This window comes from Zingiber officinale, chromosome 3B (genome assembly GCF_018446385.1).
Source record: "Zingiber officinale cultivar Zhangliang chromosome 3B, Zo_v1.1, whole genome shotgun sequence".
NCBI classification, from domain to species: domain Eukaryota; kingdom Viridiplantae; phylum Streptophyta; class Magnoliopsida; order Zingiberales; family Zingiberaceae; genus Zingiber; species Zingiber officinale.
The window spans coordinates 112,966,788-112,991,974 of record NC_055991.1 but is presented as its reverse complement, the minus strand read 5'-3'; the positions used below and the strand labels follow the sequence as shown (position 1 = coordinate 112,991,974).

The 25,187-nt window shown below is 37.1% G+C and overlaps 1 protein-coding gene across 4 annotated transcripts; it reads left to right on the top strand.

Annotated features, from left to right (window-relative positions):
* Positions 1-2,642: 2,642 nt before the first annotated feature.
* Positions 2,643-8,280, top strand: LOC121967313 (protein ROOT HAIR DEFECTIVE 3-like). Of its 4 annotated transcripts, XM_042517452.1 has the most exons (9): positions 2,643-3,182; positions 3,275-3,386; positions 3,668-3,732; positions 5,398-5,547; positions 6,689-6,754; positions 6,823-6,925; positions 7,427-7,497; positions 7,573-7,636; positions 7,739-8,280. In XM_042517452.1, exons 5-9 carry the CDS (start codon positions 6,735-6,737, stop codon positions 7,964-7,966), a joined length of 486 nt encoding a protein of 161 aa, XP_042373386.1. In that variant the 5' UTR covers positions 2,643-3,182; positions 3,275-3,386; positions 3,668-3,732; positions 5,398-5,547; positions 6,689-6,734; the 3' UTR covers positions 7,967-8,280. The 4 variants fall into 4 exon arrangements, 3 of the variants coding, with proteins under 3 accessions (XP_042373386.1, XP_042373385.1, XP_042373387.1); XM_042517451.1 differs by lacking the exon at positions 3,668-3,732; XM_042517453.1 differs by lacking the exons at positions 3,668-3,732; positions 5,398-5,547.
* The last annotated feature ends 16,907 nt before the right edge of the window (positions 8,281-25,187 follow it).

Below are 25,187 nucleotides of genomic sequence, written 5' to 3'. Positions count from 1 at the left end.
TTCACCATTAAAATACAACAGTGATAATATACGAAGTGTCACATCAATCCCCAAGATAATTTAAATGTATTGTCCTATGTAGAGGTTAAGTAGGCACTAGCATGCCCCCTCTGTCAGTTCAAGATGACGTCAGCAATAACACTATCACACACCTTTGAGGTTAATGTGGTAAGGTGCCTAACACTCCGAGGAGGATACCGTATGCCACCCATTAATGAAGCGGTATAATATGACAATCATCAATGTGATACGTGACCCCTCGTATCATGTGGCAAAAAAGGCGATTCGCTCACCCCCAGCGCCCCCGCCAACCCGTCCCTAGGCCAACACGGAGGAGGTAAATCACGGGTGGCTACTAGCCAGTAGTACAAATGGCCAAGACATGGGAGAGGTTATGCTCGGTCACACCGAGTTTCGACCCCAAGACCTCATGTGACAACACCCCATGCCTTAACCATCGCACCACCTCGAGGGGACAAAAGAGAGAAATGACCCCTCGTATCATGTCCCTTATATGCAAGGATTTCTCTCCCCAACGATCAACCTTCAACTAGCTGAGCCTAGTAAAACATGGATACATTAGGCTAACATTCTAAAAATATTGGAGTGATGGGTAATGCCAAGTTTGAAATAAATGGCTTTACATTAAATAGAATTTTGATACAATCTATATTTAGTAAGGTAATATATGCAGTTAACATACTAATTACAAATAATTTATTTTAGGTATGTACTAATTATGTACCATCTATTTTATATAGTAATATATACATAACTAATTAGCACAATTATGAAAAAATGAATTCCATAAATGATAGTGTGCAATTTCGACGTTGATATCTCCCTCAAATTGATGTCGAGTGATCAACAAGCATCAATTTGTCAACAAGAAAGTAATGGTGGTGTTGGGGGAAAGCCTTAGCAAACACATCAGCAATATGAAGTTTAGTGGTGATATGTAGAGAGTGATGACACAAGCATCATATGCTTCATAAATATAATGACAATTCGTTTCAATGTGTTTGGTGCACGCTCAAAACACTAGGTTAGCAATAATTTGAATATTATTAGTATTATCTGCATGAAGCATAGTAGGCTCAATCTAGAGAAACCCAAGCTCACCCAACAATCCCGGAAGCCAAACTATTTCAAAACAAGTACAGGACATGATGTGATACTCTAAATCTCTTCCTTTTCTAAGCAATGAGAGAGGTACTAAGAAACATGCACCAACTTGTAACTGAATGTCGAGTATCAGAATAACCATCCCAATCAACATCACTATATGTAATCAAACAAATAGGAGAACCCATAGAAAAGAAAAGTCCTAGGATAAAAGTGCCTTGCAAATAGCGTGTTGCGTAGAATTGCAGCCAAGTAAAGGTGTCTAGGCGCAATAAATTGACTAACTTGTTGAACAACAAAGGCAATATCAAGTTGAGTAATAGTCAGGTAGTTCAAACTCTCCACTAATTGTCTATATAAAGAGGGATCAGAAAGAAAATCACTTCATCATGATGATATTTAACATTTACCTCCAATGGATTATCAACAAAACTACCATCTTGTAGACCAACCAAAGTAACTACCTCCTGAAGGTATTTACGTTGGTGTAAGAAAATTCTAGCTAAGGTAGAATGCACCTCAAGCCCTAAAAAAATAATGTAAAGGACCCAAGTCTTTCATATGAAAAGACCCTTGAAGATGCTCCTAAAGTTTGGACAAAGGAGAAGTTAATAAGCGTAGAGCATAACTTATCAAATCAAGCACGTGAAGTCTGCTTTAAACCATAGAGTGAATGTTTAGTTTGCAAATATCAAAAGAGAGTGGAGAAAATAATCTTGATGGTGGAGTCATGTAAATCTTTTGCTTAAGATCTCCATGTAAACAAGTATTTTTCACATTCATTTGACGTAATGACCAACCCTTGGAAACAACAATAGCTAGAATAAGTCTCATTGTTGTCATGTTGGTTACAGGAGTAAATGTCTCATCATAATCTACTTCATAATTATATCGATTACCAAGTACCACCAACCTTATTTTATATTTGTCTAGTGAGCCATCAAATCGCAGCTTAATAGAATATACTCATTTACAACAAATGAGCTTAATACCAGTTGTTTAAGGAACAATATCCCAAGTGTGATTCTCCTGAATAGCTTGAAATTCTTTTTGTATATCTCCTGACATGCATGTTTAGTTGGATGTGAATAAAAGGTAGGGTTTGTAGTATTAGTTGAAGTGGTAGAGAAACCATATCGATCAGGAGGATGACATGTGCGAGAGAATTTCCAAAGAACCACCAGCATAGTAATTGGATTAGGATCAAGAAGAATTTGTGGCTATGGGGTTTAGCGTCGTCGATATACAATTTCAGGTATAAAACGTTCAATTAGTGAAGAGATATTGTAAAATATGGTACCTAAATAATAATTAAATAATAAGATTATTTGGCAAATAATCTTATTGAAATTTTTAGGAATTTTTTAAAAAATTTTCGGAACTCGTATGACGAGTTTAAGAGGATGAATTTTTTAACTTGGGAAAAACCTGTTTGGAATACCAATAAGTGGAAGTTGATTGAGGAATTTAACCTGAGTTTAATTAAAGGTACCTAAGTTAATAAAAATCTCATTTTTATTTCCTTGCCTTAATCCCGATTTCTTCCCCTAAGCTCTCGCCGACGCCTCCTCACCTCTCCGTGCCGGCTCTCTTTGTCTTCCCCATCCGACGCGCTACCCTCGCGCCGCCTCTGCTTCCTCGCTGATAAAATCCATCGGCCAAGGGAAGGCTCGAGCCTTTCCCCTAACGTCGTCCCCTTCCTCTCGCCTTTGCCCTGATTCCCCTCTTCCACTCCTCTCGCCGATCGAGATCTCTCCACTGTCACCTCCTCGGCCGACCACCGTTCAGTGCCAAGCCTTCCTCTTCTGAAGCTCTCGGTTTCTCCTCGCCTCACACCACCGATCCGTGCCCTAGCTTGCTGAATCGCCACTCCACGCCAGTCATCTCCGGCTAAGAGAGGGAGATCCGAGCCCTATATTGGCTGGAGTAGGTTGTGATAAGCTTCCAGAAGGTTACTTCATCCTACTGGTCAGATATCGAGCTACTACCAATGATCTTTTCTTTGTTGATCTCAACTGCCGTTAGATCTAACCGCCGGAGAGGGAACAGCTGATTGGGTAAGTATGCTGGTTTGGGTTTTAGATTCTTAGAGATTAAGGTTTTGATCTCATTAAGGGAAATTGTTTAACTGTGATGGATGTCCTGGCAGTGGCTTCTGGGTAGTGTCAGCCACAAGTTTTGACAGCAACATCTTCCGACAAGCAATTTTCGGCAGCTGCTCTACCTGGCTGTGGATCAACAGGAGAGGCTTTGGGTTGAGGGTAAGGAGTTAGGAATTTGTTTCTTGCTGTAGCTTAAACCTGAATTAATGTTAGTATGGGTAGGGATAGTTGGTCATGTGGTTTCGGTATATTGAGGTTAAGATGTTGGATCTAATCTAAACTTTGGGATAGATCCGACTTATTTAGTTAACCAAGATTAATGGATGAATTCAGAAGGATAATTAGTGATCATATTGATTAGGGTTTTCCTAACTAGTTTTGGAAATTTTATTTAGCTATTTAATTTATAAGAACTTAGTAAATAAAATACATTGATACAGGACTCTATTGAGACAAGATCACGACGTAATGTTTATTTCAGTTACGATCTCCATTTTTGAGACGGGTACCTTTGACTTATCTCTTTTGATATTGCCATTTTGATATGCATAGTATGTTATATCTAGTAGTAATGATTATATTTATATATGCCTTGGTATGTCACAACTTGATACCCGTAGTATGCCCTTATTGTTGTTTGTTCTGCATTATTGCTTATGTTCTCTTGATTCTTACACTACAACAAAAATGTTAAACGACAACATCATAAAGACAATGATTTTAGAAGAAACTATTGTAAATTTGATAAAAGACAACAGTTTTAGATAAAATCGTTGTCTTTGAGCTCCCATAAAATACAAAAGACAATAGTTTTGTGAAAATCGTTGTCGTCGAGCAATTTTTTTTTTAAATCAACAATGCATTTTACAACGGTTATCTAAAACTATTGTCTTTAAGTACTTTTTTAGGGGCTACGATAATAATTTTGTAAACTGTTGTGTTTTTATATTATTTTATATAGTCAAAGACAACGGTTTATTAAAACCGTTGTCTTTGACTTTATTCTTTCGGTGTTTTTCCTTCCGAAAAATTTTTGGCACCGTGTTTTCCGCCTTACCCTTCCTGAACCCTTCTTATCCATTTTTATTTCCCTCTCCCCATACGATCTCTTCACGCTCCTACTATCGAAATCCTAAGCATCTTCATTCAACCCCTCTCCGACGAACCCCTCTCCACGAATTGTTAAGTGGAGAGGAGGTGGAGGAAGGTGATGAGTTTGTTCATCGGAACACGCGCCAGTGACAGGGCTCGCCGAACCTTGTTTGCTAGCTTGACTGCGTCTAGGGCATGGTCGACGCTCTCTCTTTTGTCTGGTGGAAGCGTCATCAGGCTCATGTCTCCCTTCACCTCTTTCCTTTACTTACTCATTAGGGTTTCATCTTACCTGCTTCCTCATGAGGATGTTGTGGTTGAGATCTCTGAACACGAACTCGTCATCATTGTGGAGGAGTTTGGGTGCCTTCTGGCCAGGGTGTACTTAAAATGTGAGGTACCATAATTGATGAAAAACAAATTAAAATCTGCATCTTTTGGCGTAAACTTTGATGTTTACTGGGATTAAAATGGAGGCTTTGTTTCTCGGCAATTGTTTCCTGCATACTAGTATGCAACAAAAGGATAACCAAGGTTCGACGTGATCTTGGGGCTCTTCGTCGATTGCCTCAACATCTTTTCCACTCTTGGACATTCCCCTGCCATCGAAATCAGTTACCCTGGTCTGGACAGGCAACTATTTTTGAGGTAAGCTTCTTCTTTCTCTTGATTGTGTATCTGTAAAGCTAAACTCCATTGCTGCAAGGGTTAGATTATGAAGGTATGTGTAATTTCATCAAGCAATTTGTGTTCTGTCTCTATGAATTCATTGTTTGCTGAATTCTATTGGGTACTCTTGTGATCTCTACATTGCATTGCTCAAAAACCAGTTGTTCTTTCTTTAGGTGTACTGTGGTTGGATTCCTCCTTGTTCTTTGCAGGTTGAAGTATAGTTGTATGATAAGTTATATGCATTGGCTTGTGATATGAGTAATCTATTATGTCTGTCATGTTAAAGGATTATTACTTCACTTCCATAATGCAATAATTCAATTGAAATGTCTATTGTGTCAGTTAAAGGATTATCTTTGACCTCACATCAATTACTGTTTTCTTCTTTTTTTTTTTTAAAAAGCAGAAATGGCTAATGAATGTTGCTCTATCCAACTGATTGATGGAGATAGTGTATTCAATGTCACGGGTCTTGAACACTTTATGAAGTCAGTGAAGTTGGCAGAGCATGGATTATCCTATGCTGTAGTTTCTATCGTGGACCCACAAAGTAGTGGTATGTCTTTGAGTTTTTTGAATTCTATTTTTGTATTTTATGTGCTTGAAGGCTATGTTTATTATAAGGTATCTCACATTTTGAACTTTAGAGGTATTCAACTTGAATCAGAGATTACCACATTTTTCAATTCTTTACCCTTATAAAGACTGGAGTAGCTGGAGATATTACTTCTTCCTTGTTGTGTAATGAAGTCAATTCAATAAAAAAATATTATTGATCAAGACAATTACCTTTTCTATCATTGCTTTGTTTCCTATAAATCCGGAAGTATGGGGCAAGTAGCATAGCATTTTACAGGAAATAAAGATAACTTGTGCATATGTATTATTGTTCATATTTGTTTCTATGTGATTGCTTGGGTTTTGGGATAGCAAGTGATGCTCACAAGACTAAGAATTATTTTTGAAAAAAATAATAAGTACTAGAAGAAATTTGATATGGTGATGATATTAAATTCATGACCAACATTGTTTTCTCTATGCATTCTAGTTCTGGAACATAATTGGTCTTCTTGATTCATATTGGTTGTTCTTGTTATATTTTTTAGTCTTGGATTATATAAATATGAGAGACAGTAATATTTGAATATGTTCATTCCAAATACTACTTTTAATTTGGTTAAATTGGCTGCCTAGAAGATGATCAAGAATAATTGTAGTGAAATATATTATGTATTCACTGTTTATCATTGCCCATTTTACTATATTGTATTATAAGTTCTGTGATTGAGTCGGTGTTGGACCATGTTACCTAACTAATACCTTTTAGTTTCAACTTTTGCTTTTATTCATTTATATGAATTATGCCGCTAACCTCAGTGTTACTATTGCTTTTCCAATTGCTTCTCAAGGTTGAAATAGGCAAATAACTCATTTGCTTTTGTGGATTGCTTACTGTTAAAGAACTATTCACTTTCAAACATTTGGAAATATTTTTTTTGTTCTTCACCTTTACTTCCTTTGTACAAGATATATGGTCTTAAGGGAGTCTTGAATTTTATTCTATAAAATAGATATCTATATTTCCCTATTTTTGTTGCCTTTTGGATATGCTTTTGCAGTAATATAATTTTTTTACTTGTTAAATTTAGTAATTGCTGATGAATGGTCTTCATTTTTTTTTTTTTTTGGTTAACAAGGAAGAGCACTCTATTAAACCATTTATTTGACACCAACTTCCGAGAGATGGGTGCTTTCAGGGGAAGGCAAGTTCTTGAATTCTTGTATATATATATTATCAATTTTAGTGCTACTGATATATGAGTTATTTTAGATCACAAACCACAAAAGACATTTGGTTAGCAAATTGTGTTGGGATTGAACCATGTACAATTGCTATGGGCTTAGAAGGTACTGATGGACGAGAACGAGGAGAGGTATTATTCTCAACCAAACTATTGAACTCACAATAGGTCTCTTTTGCCATAGGATTACACATGTTATCTTGTGAAGTTCTAGATATGCCTAAGAGGTGCCCCTATCTTAGAATGATTTTTAGGCATATAAAGTAAAATTCTCATTATTTACAAACCTCTAACATTTAACAAAATTAGTCAATGTGATGAGAAATTCAACTTGTTCAAGACTTTCTTTTAGAAAGCTCGTTGTCACGATTGCAGCCATTTGATACTTTATAAAGTTGGTTAAGAATCATGTAGTTTTCATTAACAAGTTAATTAAGAAGCTCTGTTTGCAATGCTGATGACTTGAATCGTAGAGCAGTCACCTTGAAAACATCTGAATATAAGCTTGTTGAATCTAGTTCACAATTATAGTTATTTACCTTTTCTCTCTTTTATTTATCTTAATTGGCTTTTTTATTCCATTTCTCAGTCTGTCGATAACACAACTTTGAGTTATATTTCTACTTTGTTCAGGATGATATTACCTTTGAGAAGCAGAGTGCTCTTTTTTCTTTAGCAATTTCTGTTATAGTCCTAATAAACATGTAAGTTCATTTTCATTATGCGTCAAATGCTACCTTTGTATAGAACAAGGGTGAGCATTTGCCTCTATGATATAGGTGGTGCCATGATATTGGTCGAGAACAAGTGGAAAATAAGCCTCTTTTAAAGACAGTCTTCCAGGTTATCTTTCATTATCTTAATCTTATTCCCATCTTACAACAACATTTTACATATACTTTTAATTTGAGTTTTGCTTAGTTGCTTTCGTTTACCTCATGACAGGTGATGCTGAGACTGTTTAGTCCTCGTAAGACCACTCTACTGTTTGTTATACGAGATAAAACAAGGGTGAACATTTCATATGCGCATTTTTCAGCTTTCGTATTGGAGACTCCTAATCCAATGAAAATGAGTATTCATGTGCATTTTTTATATGTCGAGATCTCCTGGTGCCTTATAAAAGGGGTGGAAAGATTGGACTTTTTGATGGAGTTGGTGTGGGAAGACTAGATTTATTATGGAATTGATGATCAACAATGTTGGACATGAAAGAATCAGTAAGTGAGAAAGAGGAGTCCAATGAAATTCTATAAGTTGAAGATTGTGATGAGGCTTGGGTTGACAATAATTACTTGCAATCCTACATGGCATGAACCACCATCACAAGTTTCTAGTCTTTTGATTATTGTTTATTAGTTGTAAATGGAGTTTATTTGTATTGGGATGAATTTTATTTGAATATTAGATATGTTTCTTCTTTGTGAATGTAATTCTTGTATAAGTAACATTCTGAATGACATTGATGTGGAGAATATTCTTTCTTTTGTGATTATGATTCTTTATTATATATTTATATTGAAATATGATATATTTGTATTAAAAGATAATAATTTAAAAGACAACGGTTTAAAATCATTGTTGTTGTTGTCTATCACCTCCAAAGCCAATGGTTAAAAACTGTTGTCATAGTGCCAAAAGTGGTTGTAACTGGCAGTGTTATTAAAATGCTCTAAACAACAACGGTTTTAAACCGTTGTCTTTTCATTCAAAGACAACGTTTTAAAATCGTTGCAAAATTGTTGTCTCTTCATTTAAAGACAACGGTTTAAAATCGTTGTCGTAGCCTCCACTTTTAACAATACTGCCAATTACAACGGTTTTAAAGGGTCTATGACAATGGTTTTTAACCGTTGTCTTTTAATGTTTTTGTTGTAGTGTTACATTGTGTACTTATGTAGTGACATATAATACATTACCAGATACAGGTCTAGCTACTAGATATACTTGGCATATGTACCTAGTGTTATTACTTGGCATGTGTACCTAATATTATTACTTGGCATGTATACCTATATTTATTACTTGGAATGTGTACCTAGGTTTACTATCTGGCATGTGTATCTAGATCAGTGTTATGGACTTGGTTTTTCTTTTGGTACACATTATGAGGAGGCTGGTATTTTCAGGAGTTACATGCTTAGTGTCATGCACCATATAACATGATTGCATGTTGAGCGATTGTCGGTTCCATTATTGTTGAACACATCGCCAGTTACATGATCTGCACACATAACCACTCATGAGTTAGTGGTATATCAGGCAGGGTGTGTTCAATTTTTGCTCTGTCAGGGCTCCGCTGGTCCACTCATGGGTAGCGATGACTGCAACGTGGTAGTGGACAGGGATCCCTCCTCTTGACTATGACACAGGGAGATAAGAGCTTAGGCTCCCCCACTATGTTTGGGGTAGGAGGATAGGTGTACTCCGACAACATCCTGTTCACTTGGTCACTCAAGAGTAGTGATGGTAAAGTGCACAGTTGTCATATCCCTACCCACTCGATATCACCATCGTGTGTGAGGTGGTTGGCTGGTGTCAGGGGTGACCATGTTATTTGCATCATATGCATGGATTACATTTATTGCTTGTGATTGCTGTATTTTTGTATGCTACATTTTGGTGGTTGCATATGATTGACATGCATACAGGAGACATGTATTTGGTCTGACGACCTTTATATCCGGATAGGAGGTCCTGGTGAGTACAACTTCACCTCTTATTCAATTTTCGTACTTCCTGTTATAGATTAGGAGACTGTACTACATGATTATTATATATATATATATATATAATACCCGCTGAGTTCTTGAACTCACTCCGTTGATTATTCTTTTTTCAAGTTGAAGCCGTCATGAGGTTCCAGTTGTTAGTCCCCACGTCCTGTCGACACGGTTTTCCTATTTCGGACTTGTGTTTCCTTGTTTTGTGAACTACAGACTTGTGATGTGTAGTTATTGAACTCATGTATTTTATATCGAGGTTTTAGTACCTTGCCCATGTTTTCCGCTGTGATGGTTTTCCGTTGTGGGTTGTGCTTTCCTTGTCGTAGTGAAGTAGGTTATTTATTAAACTGCGTGGTTGTGATTTGTTGTGTAGTCAATCGGAGGCTGATTTATTATAAACTGTGTGGAATGTTTATATATTTTATTGTATATGTTCCGGCCGTGTTGGCTGAGGATTGAGAGGCTCTGAGGGCTGTGTATTCAAGTTTCAGATTGTCACTGGTACAAGGGAAATGCTGTCGAAATTTCACCGATAGGGACTCCTCTGGGGCGTGACAGACATTATCAAAGCTAGGAAGAACATTATTGGAAGAAGAAACATGTTGCAAAAAATAATACTCATGCTCAAAGAAAATCATATTTCTGGAAATATGCAAATGATTAGCAACATCATAATGCAAAAAACCCTTTTGAGCATTGTTGTAACCCATAAAAGCACACCGTACGGATTGAGTTGTAAACTTGTGATGCTCATGAGAGGACAAGTGAACAAAACAAACACATCCAAATGTGTGCATCATGTGATAATTAGGGTGCATACCAAAAAGATAGTAAGGAGAATGAAAATTCAATTGTTGAGAGGACAGATGATTAATTAAAAAATAGTAGTGGACAAAGCTTCCACCCAAAATTTAGGTGGAACTGAAAACTCCAAGAGTAATAATGTGCATACCTAGTGGTAGTGTTTATATACAACCACCCTATTTATCAGGGATGTAAGGACATGATCAACACAGTCTAATCAATAGGACTACATGACTAGACTTGAAATGGAGGCTTCTGGTGCAGTAGTTTCCTTCAGCCCCTATGTGTCTCAAGAGTCGTGTTGATTTATCAGTCAAAATCAAAATAGGTCACACCTAACCTAAGGAAAAGTTAACTCTACTTAAATGGAACTCAGACCTGATTAAACTAACTCAATACACTTATGCCTACCATTTGAGTCTAATTAAAGGATAAACCACCGACCTTATCTAAGTTTCAAATACTGACCCTGACACATATCAATCTTAACAAATAGACTCCCTCTTAGTCTCAATGATAGACTTCTTCTTAGTTTCAATAACAGACTCTCTTTCAATCTTGGCAATAGACTCCCTCTTAGTTTCGATAACGGACTCCCTCTCAGTCTCTGCTCATGATGGTTGGCATCACCTCTATCTTGGGCCTAACTGTTAAGACCATGAGGGATTTAGATATTTCCATAATGACATGATATTATCCACTTTGGGCCTAAACTCTCATGACTTTGCTCTTGGATTCTACTCAAAAGATCTCATACCAATAGAGATATCTTTCCCTTATAAATTTATGATCTTGCCCATGTATTTTCAATATGGAACTTTGTTTGCAACCTTGGAACCCAACAATTCCCCCTCAAATGAAGTACTACATGTTTCTCACATCCGATCCTCGACCCATCAGGCCTTCCTGCCTAGTGTTTGGTCCTCTTGATCTAAACATGGGAGGTCTCACTTCCTTTGTTCGAGGTTAATATTCAACTCACATAACTCAATTAAACCATAGCTCTTGTGTACAGTCGACAGTTAGACTGTTTGTCGGTCCAAGATTTGATACCAATTGTTAGAACCATGAGAGATTTAGATATCTCCACAATGACATGACACTATCCACTTTGGGTCTAAGTCTTCATATCTTTACGCTTGGGCTCTACTCAAAAGGTCTCATACTAATGGAGATATCTTTTCTTTATAAATTTATGATCTTTCCTATGTATTTTCAATGTGAGACTTTGTTTTCAACCTTGCAATCCGACACCAACCGTAGACACCCTCTCTCAGCATTAAATCCCATTATCTCAGTCTCGATCTCAGACTCTATCTCAGTCTCAACAATAGATTCCCTCTTAGTCTCGATAATAAAATCCCTTTCAGTCTTGATCTTAAACTCCCTCTCAATCTTGATAATAAACTTCTCTTAGTCTCGACAATAGACTCCTCTTAGTCTCTGCAATAGACTCCTCTTAGTCTCTGCAATAGACTCCTCTTAGTCTCGGTAATAAATTCTCTCTCAATCTCAATGATAGACTCCCTCTCAGTCTCATCTCTCGATGGCTAACATCACCTCTGTCTCAGCCCCAATCGCCGACACTCTCTCTCAGCATTGAATCCTAGCATCGTCTCAATCTTGGTCTCAGATTCTAACTTTGTCTGTTCTCAAGGTCACTACACATCGACCTCACCTTTTTTGTCTTCAAGGCAGGCCTACGTCCTATGCAGGCTTGCTGACAGTAACTACGAATATTCCAGGAACACGTGTCATTTTGAGAGTGAGTGAGTGGTTATAAGGTTATCAGAACCAGTCTCCAAGATGTTCTCCTACAAACACATGGAGTCAGATGAATGGAGCAACAACTAACAACTGTTGGATCTGGTTCCCTCATCGACTCTCACAATGATGATATTTTGGCTGACGTGGAGATGCTCTCCTGACAACCATATAAATACTCACAAAGGTAATGATGGAGGATTCCAATTTCTCTTTAACTTCACCAGGTTCTACTCTTCTTCTCTATCTCCATCTTCATCTTTCAACATGCTATCTAAAAGAATTCTAATTTGAGCGTCGAAGTGACCCTAGGATTCGTCCCCTAGCCAGTCTAATTATCTCTCTTTGAATACATCTCAGGTCTCTTTATTCCCTTAAATGAGTCTCCGGAGTGCGCGTAGGTCAGCAAGTTCGTTGATTGATGGTTTAACCATCTACGATATTTGACAAGAATATTTATTAAAGGCACTTCATTCATAAAGTATCTAGAATATTCTTCAATTTATTATTATTTATTATTAATTTTTTTATTTCTAAAAATGAGAATTTAAAATAACATGAATTTATATAAAAATTCATCATAAAAAAAATACATATAGTTCCAGAGTTCTTATATTAATAATATAATAAATGCCATTGCTTGATAGAATTATTTGACTAACTTAACTAGAATGATAAACTCAATTAATCTATCCTTTAAGTGATTGGTCTGATCCATAAAATTTTTTTACTAGTCATTAAGATAAATTGCTCACAGTGGGCAACTAAAAAGTCTAATATCCTTTAGTTATGAATTTCATTTGGAAGAATTTTTTTTATAAATTCGCTAGTAGCTGAGGATTAAATCGTGCATATCTGGGTGACAATCTGGATGCCTTCCCGTTGCATCATAGCCCGAGGGTAAATGATAAATCCAATTAGCCTCATTAAGTAGTCCTTGGGGTGACCGACTTGGCCCCATAGAATTTTTCTACTGACCACTAGGGTAAATCGGGAAGTGCTCTTGGTGGGCGGTCAAGAAACTCATCTTCCTTTGGTTGTGCACCCCATTTGGAGAAAAAATTTATGTAAATGCACCATAGTTAAGGATCGAACCACGAGTGCCTAGATGACAATTTAGATGTCCTGCCGAAAAAATGATAAACCCAGTTAGTCTCATTGAATAACCCTAGAGTGATCGGTCCGATCTCATGGAATTTTCCCATCAGCCACTAAGGTAAATCGAGAAGTACTCACGATGGGTGGCCAAGAAATCTAGTATCCTTTGGTTGCACTCATTATTTGGAGGAATAATTTCTATAAATATATTATAGTTAAGGATTGCATCGTGATTAAGAGAAAATAAATTATATTATACGAAGGAGAATGTACATTGGATGAACCACGATTCTTTTTTAAAAAAATAATTATAGGGTCTAAAATATTTATTAAATTTTAAGAATTAATTTTCTTTTTAAACAGGTTAAATGGTATTACTCATTTTTATATTTGAGTCTTATTATTTTACTTTTAGAATTCATTATAAATTGATTTATTTTGCATCATTGGATGGTGTATAATATTTGTTAGCCTGGTGTATAACCAAAAACAATTTACCTCATCGAAAACATGTGTAGTTGGGTCAATCAATGTGGAGGGAAAAAAAACTTATCATTATTCATGTATTGTCTATATACATTTTTTTTTAAATAATCCAACAAATACTAATGAGAAAAATTTAAAATCTAGTCAGCCTATCGATGATGAATTTAATTTTATAGAATTTTTTTATCGATTACCAGGATAAATTGAGAAGTGTTCATGATGAATAATGAAAAAGTCCAATATTATTTGGTTACGTACCTTATTTAGAGAAAAAATTTCTACAAATTTATCATGTCTATGGATTGAATCGATAATATCTGAGTGATAATTTAAATATCCTATCGCAGTACTGTATTCTCAGACAATAAAAAGTCAATAAGTGAAAGATGCGTAGGTAGTCATTTTCTTATCACAATTAATACAATTAAATTAATAAAAGGTTTGGTTCACCTAATGACTAATAAATTACCTAAGTAGTGAATCATTTTTTTTATGTTTAGTTTAAAATTAATGATGCCTCCGGAATCTGATTCCTCGCTAAACACTTGTGTCGATGCTTGCTTTGATAATGTAGATCAACCTGTATGGATCAACACGTATCAAGGGCATCATAGAGATGTCAAATAAAGCATCTTTAATTATTAAGTGGGTCAGGGTCAGGGTCAGGGTCAGGGTCAGTCGCAGTCTATCATTAAAAGAACCATGTCAGATAGCCGGGGGCATGTGGCCTGAGATGCTTAGAGGGGCCTGTGGCCCTGAGATGGTCAGGATCGTATGGACAATATCACACCATTGCCTTAGATGGGCATATGAGTAAGAAAAAAAGCCTGTAAGATAGACAAGTCTAGCTAATAAACTATGCAACAAAGCAAGCTCTGTAAATGGATTAACTAAGGTTAGACGAGTCAAACACATGACTAAGAGCATACAAGTTGAATCAAATGAGCCAAGTATATATGTCCCATGAAAAGGATGAAACTGACGAACCAAGCAAGTCAACCTAAAGTAAAAAAATAATTAAGCAAGTGAACCACATTGATGAAACAGACCGAGCCAATTGACTGAACCAAATATTATTTCTTACAATAAGGATATTTTATAATGATATCATAGAATTCATGATTCATGTCGTTCACTCCTAGAAAAGAAAAAGAAAAAGGCCAATCAGGTAAAGTTCAGATGCAAGTATTATCATTGCAAACAGTCTAAAATTTTCTAAGCATCAAAGTTTCTTGGTGAAAAACTATATCAAACCTCAAATTGAATGCCTAGATGGGACTAAATTCCTGAGACTGAGAATTAGAAAAAGAACAAGAAGATTGTCAGAATCAGTAGCACATGGAACAGAGATTAATATTGGATGATTTATTTCTCCTTCGTCAATATATATATATACACACACACTCATGTATACATGTTCTAAATAATACAGCAACTAGTAATTAAACAACACAGATCAGCTGGGCGCGAACCGATCCATGAGCATGCACACGGTAGCTTCGGAAATGGTCGTGCTCCTCCTCCTCTCCTTCACAATAACACCCTCTTCTTCTTCTTCCTTCTTATTCTTCTTGTTCTTCTTCTTCATCATCATCAGCTCCTCCTCTCTGTCTCCTTCCTGGGCGAAGCTGCGGCTCAGCCTACTCCTGCTCTGCTGCTTCCTTCCCAGCCGCCCGATCCCAACCATCCAAGCTTCCACCAAGCTCGCCATTGATAAGGTACTCTCACAAGCCACAGATCGCTGCAGGTTTCAATGAGATGGAGCAGCAGCGAGCGATCTAATGAAGGTTATAAAGAAAGAAAACAGAGGAAGGCAAATAAAGAAACAGGGGATTGCCGCCACGCGGTTTTCTTCGCGAGCTTAATAATTCGCCAGAAGAGTCGTCCCGTCCCTTCTTATCCCCGTTGTCGCTACTCGTGAAAATTCATGCTGCATTATAATTGAGAAAATAATTAATATAATTATTAAATTTTAATACAAAATAGTCACGTTGTATAATTGTATGATCGAATATTCGATTGTGGGTGCCAAACTGCTGTCGACCGATGTCGATCCGACACGTGGAACCGTGCAGTGTAGTGAAGTCTACTCGAATATTCATTTTGCGGCCGATATAGGTCAACTGCGACGGCGCATTAATTAAACCCGGTTCGATCGACTATATTCCTTAATCGATGTTAGAGAAGCCATTAAGGCCACCTTTGTGACTAAAATTGTCACTTAATGAATTTGGTTAGAACATTCATAATATATCATCGTTATAATATTCTACATCTTATCAAAAATCTTTACATCATCATCACTATAATAATATATCTTTTTCACACATATTTCTTTTAATATTAATATTCATTATTTATAGATCCATATTCGATTTAATCTTTTTAAAATTATATCATATTAAATAAATATATTTTAAATATATTTAAAAAATTTAAATCATTATTATTATTTTTAATAATAATCTTACTTTTAAAATTTAAAAATTTAAAAATTTATAACCTTTTAATGAGTAAAATTAAAAAAAATTAAATATAGGGTGAACCAAGTAAAAGGATATTATAACATCCTTTTACAATGTTTTGAATAGCAAAAGAGTATTATAACACTATAATAACATCTGTATTAATGTATTATAGATAAGTTATGATAGTCGTTGTGAATTATGGGCAAAATTATCTGTCAAGATTTGGATATTTTTTTTACTTCTAGAAGTTCAATTTTAACTTTCATGGCTGCTTTGGTTCTCCTCGTCTCTTTCTGACATATTTTCTCCCAAATTTCTAATACCTATGCTTCTATAAATTTTTGAGATTTCTAAATAAAATATTGCAGATTTTTTGATAAATCTTCTTGTTGGAAAAAAAAATCTTGAGTGTTGATATTTCATGAGGTTGCTATCAGTTAAAACAAAAATCTTTGAGCAAGTTGTGGCGATCTTTTTATATATATATATATATATATATAATCTCTTATATGTTTAATATTTTTACATTTTGAAAATTGATTTTGTATTTCATTTTATATTTATTATTATTTAAAATAAAAAAATATCTAATTTGGACATTTCCATCTATAGCCACAAATGACCATGACTTTAAAGCATTTTGACTAAGACACTTTTATAATGATAAAAAAATGATTTAATTTTATCAAACCTAGGTCCTCGCTAAATCTAGATGCTTCAATAAATTCAAACTTAAACATTTAAAAACATTTACCCGTACCTTGAATATAGCAAATCTCTTAATTCATAATTTTATCTCCTAAAAGTATTCTTTATTTGTAGATTTTTTTCAAACCTTTAAAACAAAACGCGCCCTAAATTATCTCTTTGAAATATTTTCGTACTGAGAACTTCATCGTGTTGTATTATTATTATTATTATTATTAATAAGATTTTTTTAGGATTTTAGTGTATTCCAAATTTGTTTAAAGTAATAAAGGTTTACTGATCAAAGTTGCTTTTACAAAATAGTGTTCTTTCATCCTTTTCCCAACCTTAAAACAATTGCTCCCTTTTCTTTTTGAATATTCAAAACTTGTGAATGAAAAAAAAAAATCTATTTTACCGAATCAGCCATAGTTTACCAATAATTATTTCTGCATCTCATTCACTAATGTCTTTTTCAACGTTGTAATCAAATCTTACATTTGAAGTCACTCAATCTTTAATTATTGTCATTATTATTATCAAAATATTTTTTTTGAAAAATGTTGTTGTGTTGTTATTATTATTATTATTATTATTATTTTTATAAGAAATATAAATATTATTTATTAAAAATAAAAGATATGATAACATGAGAGTACTGATTTTTTTTTTCTAATCTATTAATAAATTTTCATAGCACAATATGTTATATATCTCATAATATCTTCTTAATTATATTTTTCATGCTCTCCATTGCTCATTAGTTCACACAAGTGAGTTTTATAGGTGATCAGATGGCTAGATGGTAGCATACTTATCACAATGGGGCATGGATCAATTTTTGACATACGCATGCCTTCAGAGAAAAACTCTTGTAAAATATCGAAAAATGGCAAATAATAATAAGGAAATTTTTGGAAATTTTCCGAGAATTTTTCGGAGCTCGTATGGACGAGTTTACGGGAATGAAAACTGGCCCCGGGGAAGCCTGTTTGGGTTACTCCGTTTTAACGAGGAAAAGTTTTATTTTATTTTCTATTTCCTTTTTCTTATTTGTTTTCTCCCGTTACTGTGCTTTTCTCCTTCCCCGTGCGCGTGGCCGATGCCGATCCTCTCACGCCCGTGCCCTAACCGCCCCTAACCGACGCCTCTTCCTTCTTCTTCTTCTCCACTTCTCATATTCTCCACCCGATTTTTCGCTCCACTCTCCCCTGCCGGCCGAGCCGCCCTCCCGATTCTTCCTCCTCGCCGAGCGACGGCGCCGATCGCCAGCCACACCTCCCCTGTGCCCTAGCTTGTGTTCATCGCCGCTCCTCCTCAGCCAAAGTCGCTGCCGCCACTTGAGGCCGCACCCCTGTGAGCCGATCGCCGCCGTGCCCTCTTGCGTCGCTACCTTCCTCGACCCATTTTCTGCCGCGCCGACCTCCGATCACCGTCAACGCTGAGCCTTAGACCCGGCTAACCCGTGACACCCTTTCTGCTTCGGCTTCCTCCTCACGGCAGAGCACCCCGGCAGAGCACCACCTCTTCCCTTACTGTGCCGTGCCCTAGTTTTAGGTTACTGCCGCCTCCGCACCTTCTTCCTCATTGTGGTCATGCCTTCCTTGCCCTAATATCTGCTCTGTCTTCCATGTGCCCGAGATATGAGCCAGTGAGTATCTTTATCTTGTTTACCTTTCTATCCGATTTGTATAAGGGGGGGGGGGGGCAGATGTATTCGGAAACACTGTGAACTTACTGAATTTCAACCAACAAATGCTGATTTTGGGTATTTGATTGGGTAGACAGCAACTCCATCTTATTCCTGATCTCTGTATTGTATTGATTACTAATTAGGCATTGGACCCATACTAGGTATTTGATTTGGGGGCATTCGTTGGGTGGTCAGCAGGTATGGATGTTTTCTGTGAAGCTGGAATCGTGAGCAGTGTTAGCAAGAACTGTTATATTGAGGTAAGGTGTAAGGGAATTTGATACTATTGGTTAAGTGTGAATTGGGTTTATGTTTATGTGTTGATTAGGGTTTTGCCCTAATTTGGTGTTAGAGATTTTTATTTAGCTATTTATAAGAATTGTAGCTAAATAAAATATGTATATATATTGGTGACACAGGACTTTGACGCGAGACGAGCATCTCGACGTTGGATTTGACTGGATTGGACCTGCTATTTGAGGCGGGTACCTCTTGACTTATCTTTTATGATATTGTCAATTGGATATGCATAGTATTTTATAGCTACAAGCAATGATCATGTTTGTCTTTGGTATGTCACGGTTTGATACCCATAACATGTTCTGCTTTGTCGCTTGTTATGTATCCATGTTTATACCTCGTGATTATTGCCATGAGTACCTTAGTTCCTAGAGTAAGTGACATACCATGCTTTACTGAGTTTAGGACTAGATTCTGGATTTTTATTATCTGGCATGTGTACCTATATTTTTATATCATATCTGATCTGTGTACCTAGACCCTTTTGATTTGATACATGTATATTGTTGGTACATATTTTATAGAGGTGGATATATTCAGGACCTAGGTTGTTATACCATAGAGGATCTGTATACCCTAGATCTGTGGATTTGACTTACTGGTACTAGGGTACACATTTTTATATATATATGGATTGGTTCAGGATATTGTCATGCTTAGTATCATGCACCATTCGCATGATTGCATGCTGCGCGATAGTCTGCTCCATTATTGTTGAGCACATCGCCAGTTACATCACTGTCGGTGCTCCGTTGATCCACTCATGGGTAGTGTGACGTAGCGTGGTAGCACGTCAGTTTGGCTCTGTCGGTGCTCCGTTGGTCCGCTCATGGGTAGTGTGACGCAGCGTGGTAGCACGTCAGGGATCCCTCCCCGTCATGGTGTACCGGGAGATGAGAGCATTGCGCTCCTCCACTTATGATTTGGGGAAGGAGGACAGGTGTACTCCGACAGCATCTCGTCCACTCGGTCACTCATCAGGAGTAGTGACGTCAAAGTGCACGGTTGTCACAACCCTACCCACTCGGTCTCACCATTGTGTGTGAGATGGCTGACTGGCGTCAGGGGTGACCATGTCATTGGCATCATATGCATTGATGCATTTATTGCTTGTGCTTGCTGCATTTATTTGCTGCATTTGGTTGGATGCATATGTTTGACATGCATACAGGATTTATGACACTCTCAGTTTGACGACCCTTTTTATTCTGGATAGGAGTTCCTGGTGAGTACAGCTTCCTCAGTTACCTTTCAGTTTTGCATTTTTCCTATATATGATTAGGAAGCTGTATTCCATGTATATTACTGTTAGATATATCTTACTAGGCATGTCTATTGGTATTCGCTGAGTTGCTGAACTCACCCCCGTGGACACTATCTTTCCAGGTACCAGGTTGTTTATGGAGTCGTTTGGAGTATCCTGTTTGCTGGTCCCCACGTCACATCAGAAGACCTGTCTCCGTTTGTGTTTATTTTGTTTTGCTATACGAAATTTGTGTATTTGACTTTGTGTTCCGGTTTTATTTACGTAGTGTTATGTTGTTGTGTGGTGTAACCCTAGCCGGCTAGCAGTGTTTTGTTTTGTTTTGTTTTGTATGGACTTGTATTTATGTTTTTCCGCTGTGTTGGTGTTGATTTCAGCCGAGTGGGCTGATAAAAATATATATAACTGCGTGGTTGTTGTTATATTTGTCCATCCTTGTAGGCTGAGATTATTAACTGCGTGGTTGTGTATATATTCCAGCCGCATGTGGCTGATATATATTGTGTCTGTAGAAATGCTTCAGATTGTCACCCGTACAGGGGAGGTGCTGCCGAAATTTCTTCGGACAGGGACTTTCCCTGGGGCGTGACAATTTAGTGGTATCAGAGCCAAGTTATACGATACTTGCTATGTGTTCTGGATTTTCGAGATTTATCTGATATCAATTTATTGGTATCAGAGCTCGGTTTACGAGTCTTATATCTCGTGTTTCGGATTTCGTGATTTAGTTTTCTCGATGTGACTTTTCGGGTTTTGGGATCTGGCAGCGGCAGGACATCTCCAAACTATAGGAGGTATGTTGGTATAATGTTATCCTACCTTTCTGTTAGTATATGCACTGTTGACTATTACAGTTTATGACATGTATTATCATTCTTTATTAGTACCTGTCTAGCTGATATAGCATATATTTTATATATTAGGTAAACCACTGATCATGGTCGACCCTAATAGAGATCAGGGATTACGGTCTCAGGAGACTTTTTATATCATAACACCAGTAGTTTTAGCTTCTATTACTACTAGTTGGTTAAGAGATGGAGGCACATACCAGTTTCTGTTGTTATTGGCTAGGTGCTAGGTAATAACTAGTAAGTACATATTTTTGTTGACTCAGCCAGTAGAGTACTGATATATTTTAGTTAGTTTCGTCAGTAAATGATGGATTTACTCTGGTTAGATTAGTCAATAGAAGATTGATTTACGCTTGTCGACTTGGGTAGTCGTGGATTGATATACCTTAGTTGCTTGTGGAGGATTAATGTATTCTTGATTAGTTAGTAGATGACCGATTTAGTTTTGTTGGTTCGATCAGTAGGGGATTGTCATACTCTATTTTTAGAGGTTCGAATCTTTGGGTTATTTGTGCTTAGGTTGGTATCTAGAGCACATTTGAGTACATGTTTTGTACTGACGTGGAAAGACTGAATTGACCGTATACCATTGTCGATTTCGGTCAGTCTATAGAGGATCGATGCATCCTATTCCATGTGGACTTTAATTTTTGACTGTATGTACCTAGTTGGATAACTTAGAAGGTGACCCTGCCGTTTCAGAATGCAAGGTTGATTGGATTAAATATGCTGATTTTGCATATCTATGTGGTGGGTACATATGATTGTTATGTGTTGTAGGAGTGTTATGATGGACGGTCTAATTGCATGTAGTGGGTGTATACTTTTCTAGTTATGATTGTTGTGGGTTTCTAGTAGATTATACCGAGTGGTCTGATTGGTTTATTGGAGGTATTTTGTCGATTAAATCTGAGTTGTGATATGTGCAGATGTGTTCGGTGTAATATTCGAGGTATCTGGTTCATTATATTTGTCCTGTGTGTACACTTGTGTCGATTATGATTTGTTGGAAGTATTACGTTGATTATACTCTTAGCATAGGTGTATATATATATATCATGTGAGTGTTGTTTGAGGTGTATTGTCGATTATACCTATGTTGGTATATGCACACGGGTTCGGTATGCATTGTTGGAGGTAACACGATGATTTATACCTATGTTGTGAGTATGTTTGGTGTGTACTAATTGGAGGAGTATGTCGATCATACCTATGTTGTGTGTGCATGTGTGCCAGGTGTATGGTAGGTAACATTATGATGATTCTACCTATGTTAAATGTAGAATGTTGAATGTCTACATTATGACATTTGTGGTATTACCTATCAACTAATTCTCCTATTAGTGGGTGACCGGCCCACTAGGATGATGATAGAGTTGACTATGGATTTGATTTGCTTACTGAGTTGTTATACCCTAGGCTACCCATAGTGATATGTGGTAGAGAGATCTCGTGCAGTCTCTAGCTGGATAGTTAGGTGCCTTGGATACTTATGTATTGTTGTGGTGGAGCGTTGCTCCCACACATTTTATGGATCGTTTGTGGTGGAGCGTTGCTCCCACATATTGTGGATTGCTTGTAGTGGAGTATTGCTCCCATATATATATGGTAGATACATATTTCGGATTATTTGTGGTGGAGCGTTGCTCCCACATATGGAGGATTTCTTGTGGTAGAGCGTTGCTCCCACATATGTGGTATTTCGTGTGATGGAGTGTTGCTCTCACACTGGAGGATCTATTCTTTGGTGATTTATATCGTTGGTGATCAGATTTCCTGACTTGTTATCGGGGATCTTATGGTTGAGAATGTCTGATTTACGGACATTATAAGTTCTTGGTTTTATCATTTAGGCTAATAGTGCCCTAGATGTTATCATAGACTCGATGATTTGGTATTCCTGGGATGTTGGATCGGTTTCCATTGTCTTTGTTGACAATGTTGTGATTTATTTCTGATCCGAGGTGAGTCATGTACACCATCTTCGTATAGTTCTAGAGATGTTTCGACGGAAACGTCTATATGTGAAGATCAGTAGTGCGTATTTTGGTTATCTTCTGTGAGATGTTTGAGACACATGGTCACCAGTAGGAGTATACCGTGGTTCCATAGGAGATAGAGGTTGTTACCGTTAGGAGTAGACGAAGTCTATAGAGGAGGCTCACAACTTTCTTTGTTTGGCTCGATATTTCCAGAGATACATTGAGGGTTTCTCTCGGATTGCTATGCCACTAACACGCCTGACCAGGAAAGGCGTGAAGTTCTCTTGGACTGAGGATTGCGAGACTAGCTTCCAGGACCTGAAGCGGAGACTAGTGTCGGCTCCGATTTTGGTTATACCTTCTGGAGAGGACGGATTCATGCTCTATACCGACGCATCTCTACAGGATTTGGGCGTTGTTCTGATGCAGCACGGCAGGGTAGTCTCCTATGTTTCTTTGTAGTTGAAGGAGCATGAGGAGAACTACCCAGTACATGACTTGTGGCTGATCGCCATTATTTTTGCCTTGAAGATTTGGCAGCATTATCTGTACGGTGTTACATTTGAGATTCTCACTGACCATAAGAGTCTCAAATATCTGTTCACTTAGAAAGAAACTTAATCTCCGACTGAGGAGAAGGATGGAATTCCTGAAAGATTACGATTTGTACCATTATCTATTACCCGGGGAAAGCTAATGTGGTTGCCGATGCACTCAGCAGGAAGTCCAGAGGGACTTTGGCTTGCCACCGAATTTCAGTTACAGACTTGGTTCAGGGTTTCTCCGAGTTAGACCTTGAGGAGCAGGGACAAACAGAGCAGGGTATTCTGGTTACCATGGTTGCTCAGTCGCCGATCAGGACGAGGATCCGAGAGGCTCAGGCTGGTGATCAGCATTTGCAGTTCATTGGCAGTCAGACAGCTTCCGGGCAGCAGATCGAGTTCACACGAGACGAGGAGGGTATTATATACTTCCGAGGCAGATTATGCGTACCTTATGTTGGTTAATCCTAGGAAAACGTACCGGTTCCACTGTACAAAATTTTTTGTACAAGTGTCAAACCTTTCCTTAAATAACCTATTGCGTTCTTTAGAAGTTAAATTAGGAATCGCAGACAGAACTTAACATCATTGATTCCAAATTTAACTTATCTGTTCTTAATGGTTTAGAATTGAATCGCAAGCGGAACTTAACACTATTGATTCAAATCTACCTAGATTATTAATTCCATAAATATTAATTTCTAAAATTAGCTTCCAGGACTGCATGGCGAGGCACATGACCTTCTTGGATATGGAAGCAACCACCACCGCCTAGGCAAAGCCTTTTAAGGAAAGCTAATATTTATTTCCTTAAATAACTCTAGGTTAACCGAAAAGAACAATCGAATCACAAATTCGAAAAAGAAGAAAACACAAAATCGAAAAATAAATTCGATAAACTAGATCTAATTGCCCCTTGTATTTAGAATTCTTACAAAGAAAATAACTAGTATGATGCGGAAGAAAACTACTAGTTATACCTTCTCTTTATAAGCTAATGACCTCGAGATCTTCTGCTGTATTCCTCGCCTCGCCTTGGACGTCGTGTGGGCGACGATCCTCCAAGATGAACACCACCCAAAAGAGTTCTTCTTCTTCCTCTAGAATTCGGCCACCACCACCACCAAGGAGAAGAGAGCAAAGGGAAAGGGAGAAAGGAGAGGGCCGGCCACCAAGAGATCACCCAAGCAAAAGAATAAGAGTTGTGTCTCATGAAGCCCCCTCACCCTTTCTTTTATATTACTTGCCCAAGACAAATAAGGAAAAACCTTTAACAAAAATAAAATCATCCAAGAGTTTTTCCTTTTTCCTTTTTATTTTTCCTTTTCTCTCCTCTTGATTGAATCAATCATCAATCAATGGTTGAGATCAATCCTATTTGGTTTAGGATTAAGCTTGGCCGGCCCCTTGCTTGGGCACCAAGCAAGGTGGCCGGCCACCATATCTAGGAAAGGAATAATAATTTTTTTATAAAATTTTACAAGAAAAACCTCTTATAAAATTTTATAAGCTCTCTTTTTTAAAGAAGGAGTTAAAAAAAGAAAGTTTCTAAAAATTAAAACCATGTTTTAAATTTAAAAACTCTCTTATAAAATTTCCTTTTTTAACTTGATGATAGAAAATTTTAATTTTAAAACTTATCTCCCTTTTTTTCTTAAACCATGAGGATGGTTAAAAAAGGAAAGTTTTAAAACTTTTAAAACTCTCTATTAAAACATGTGGCCTA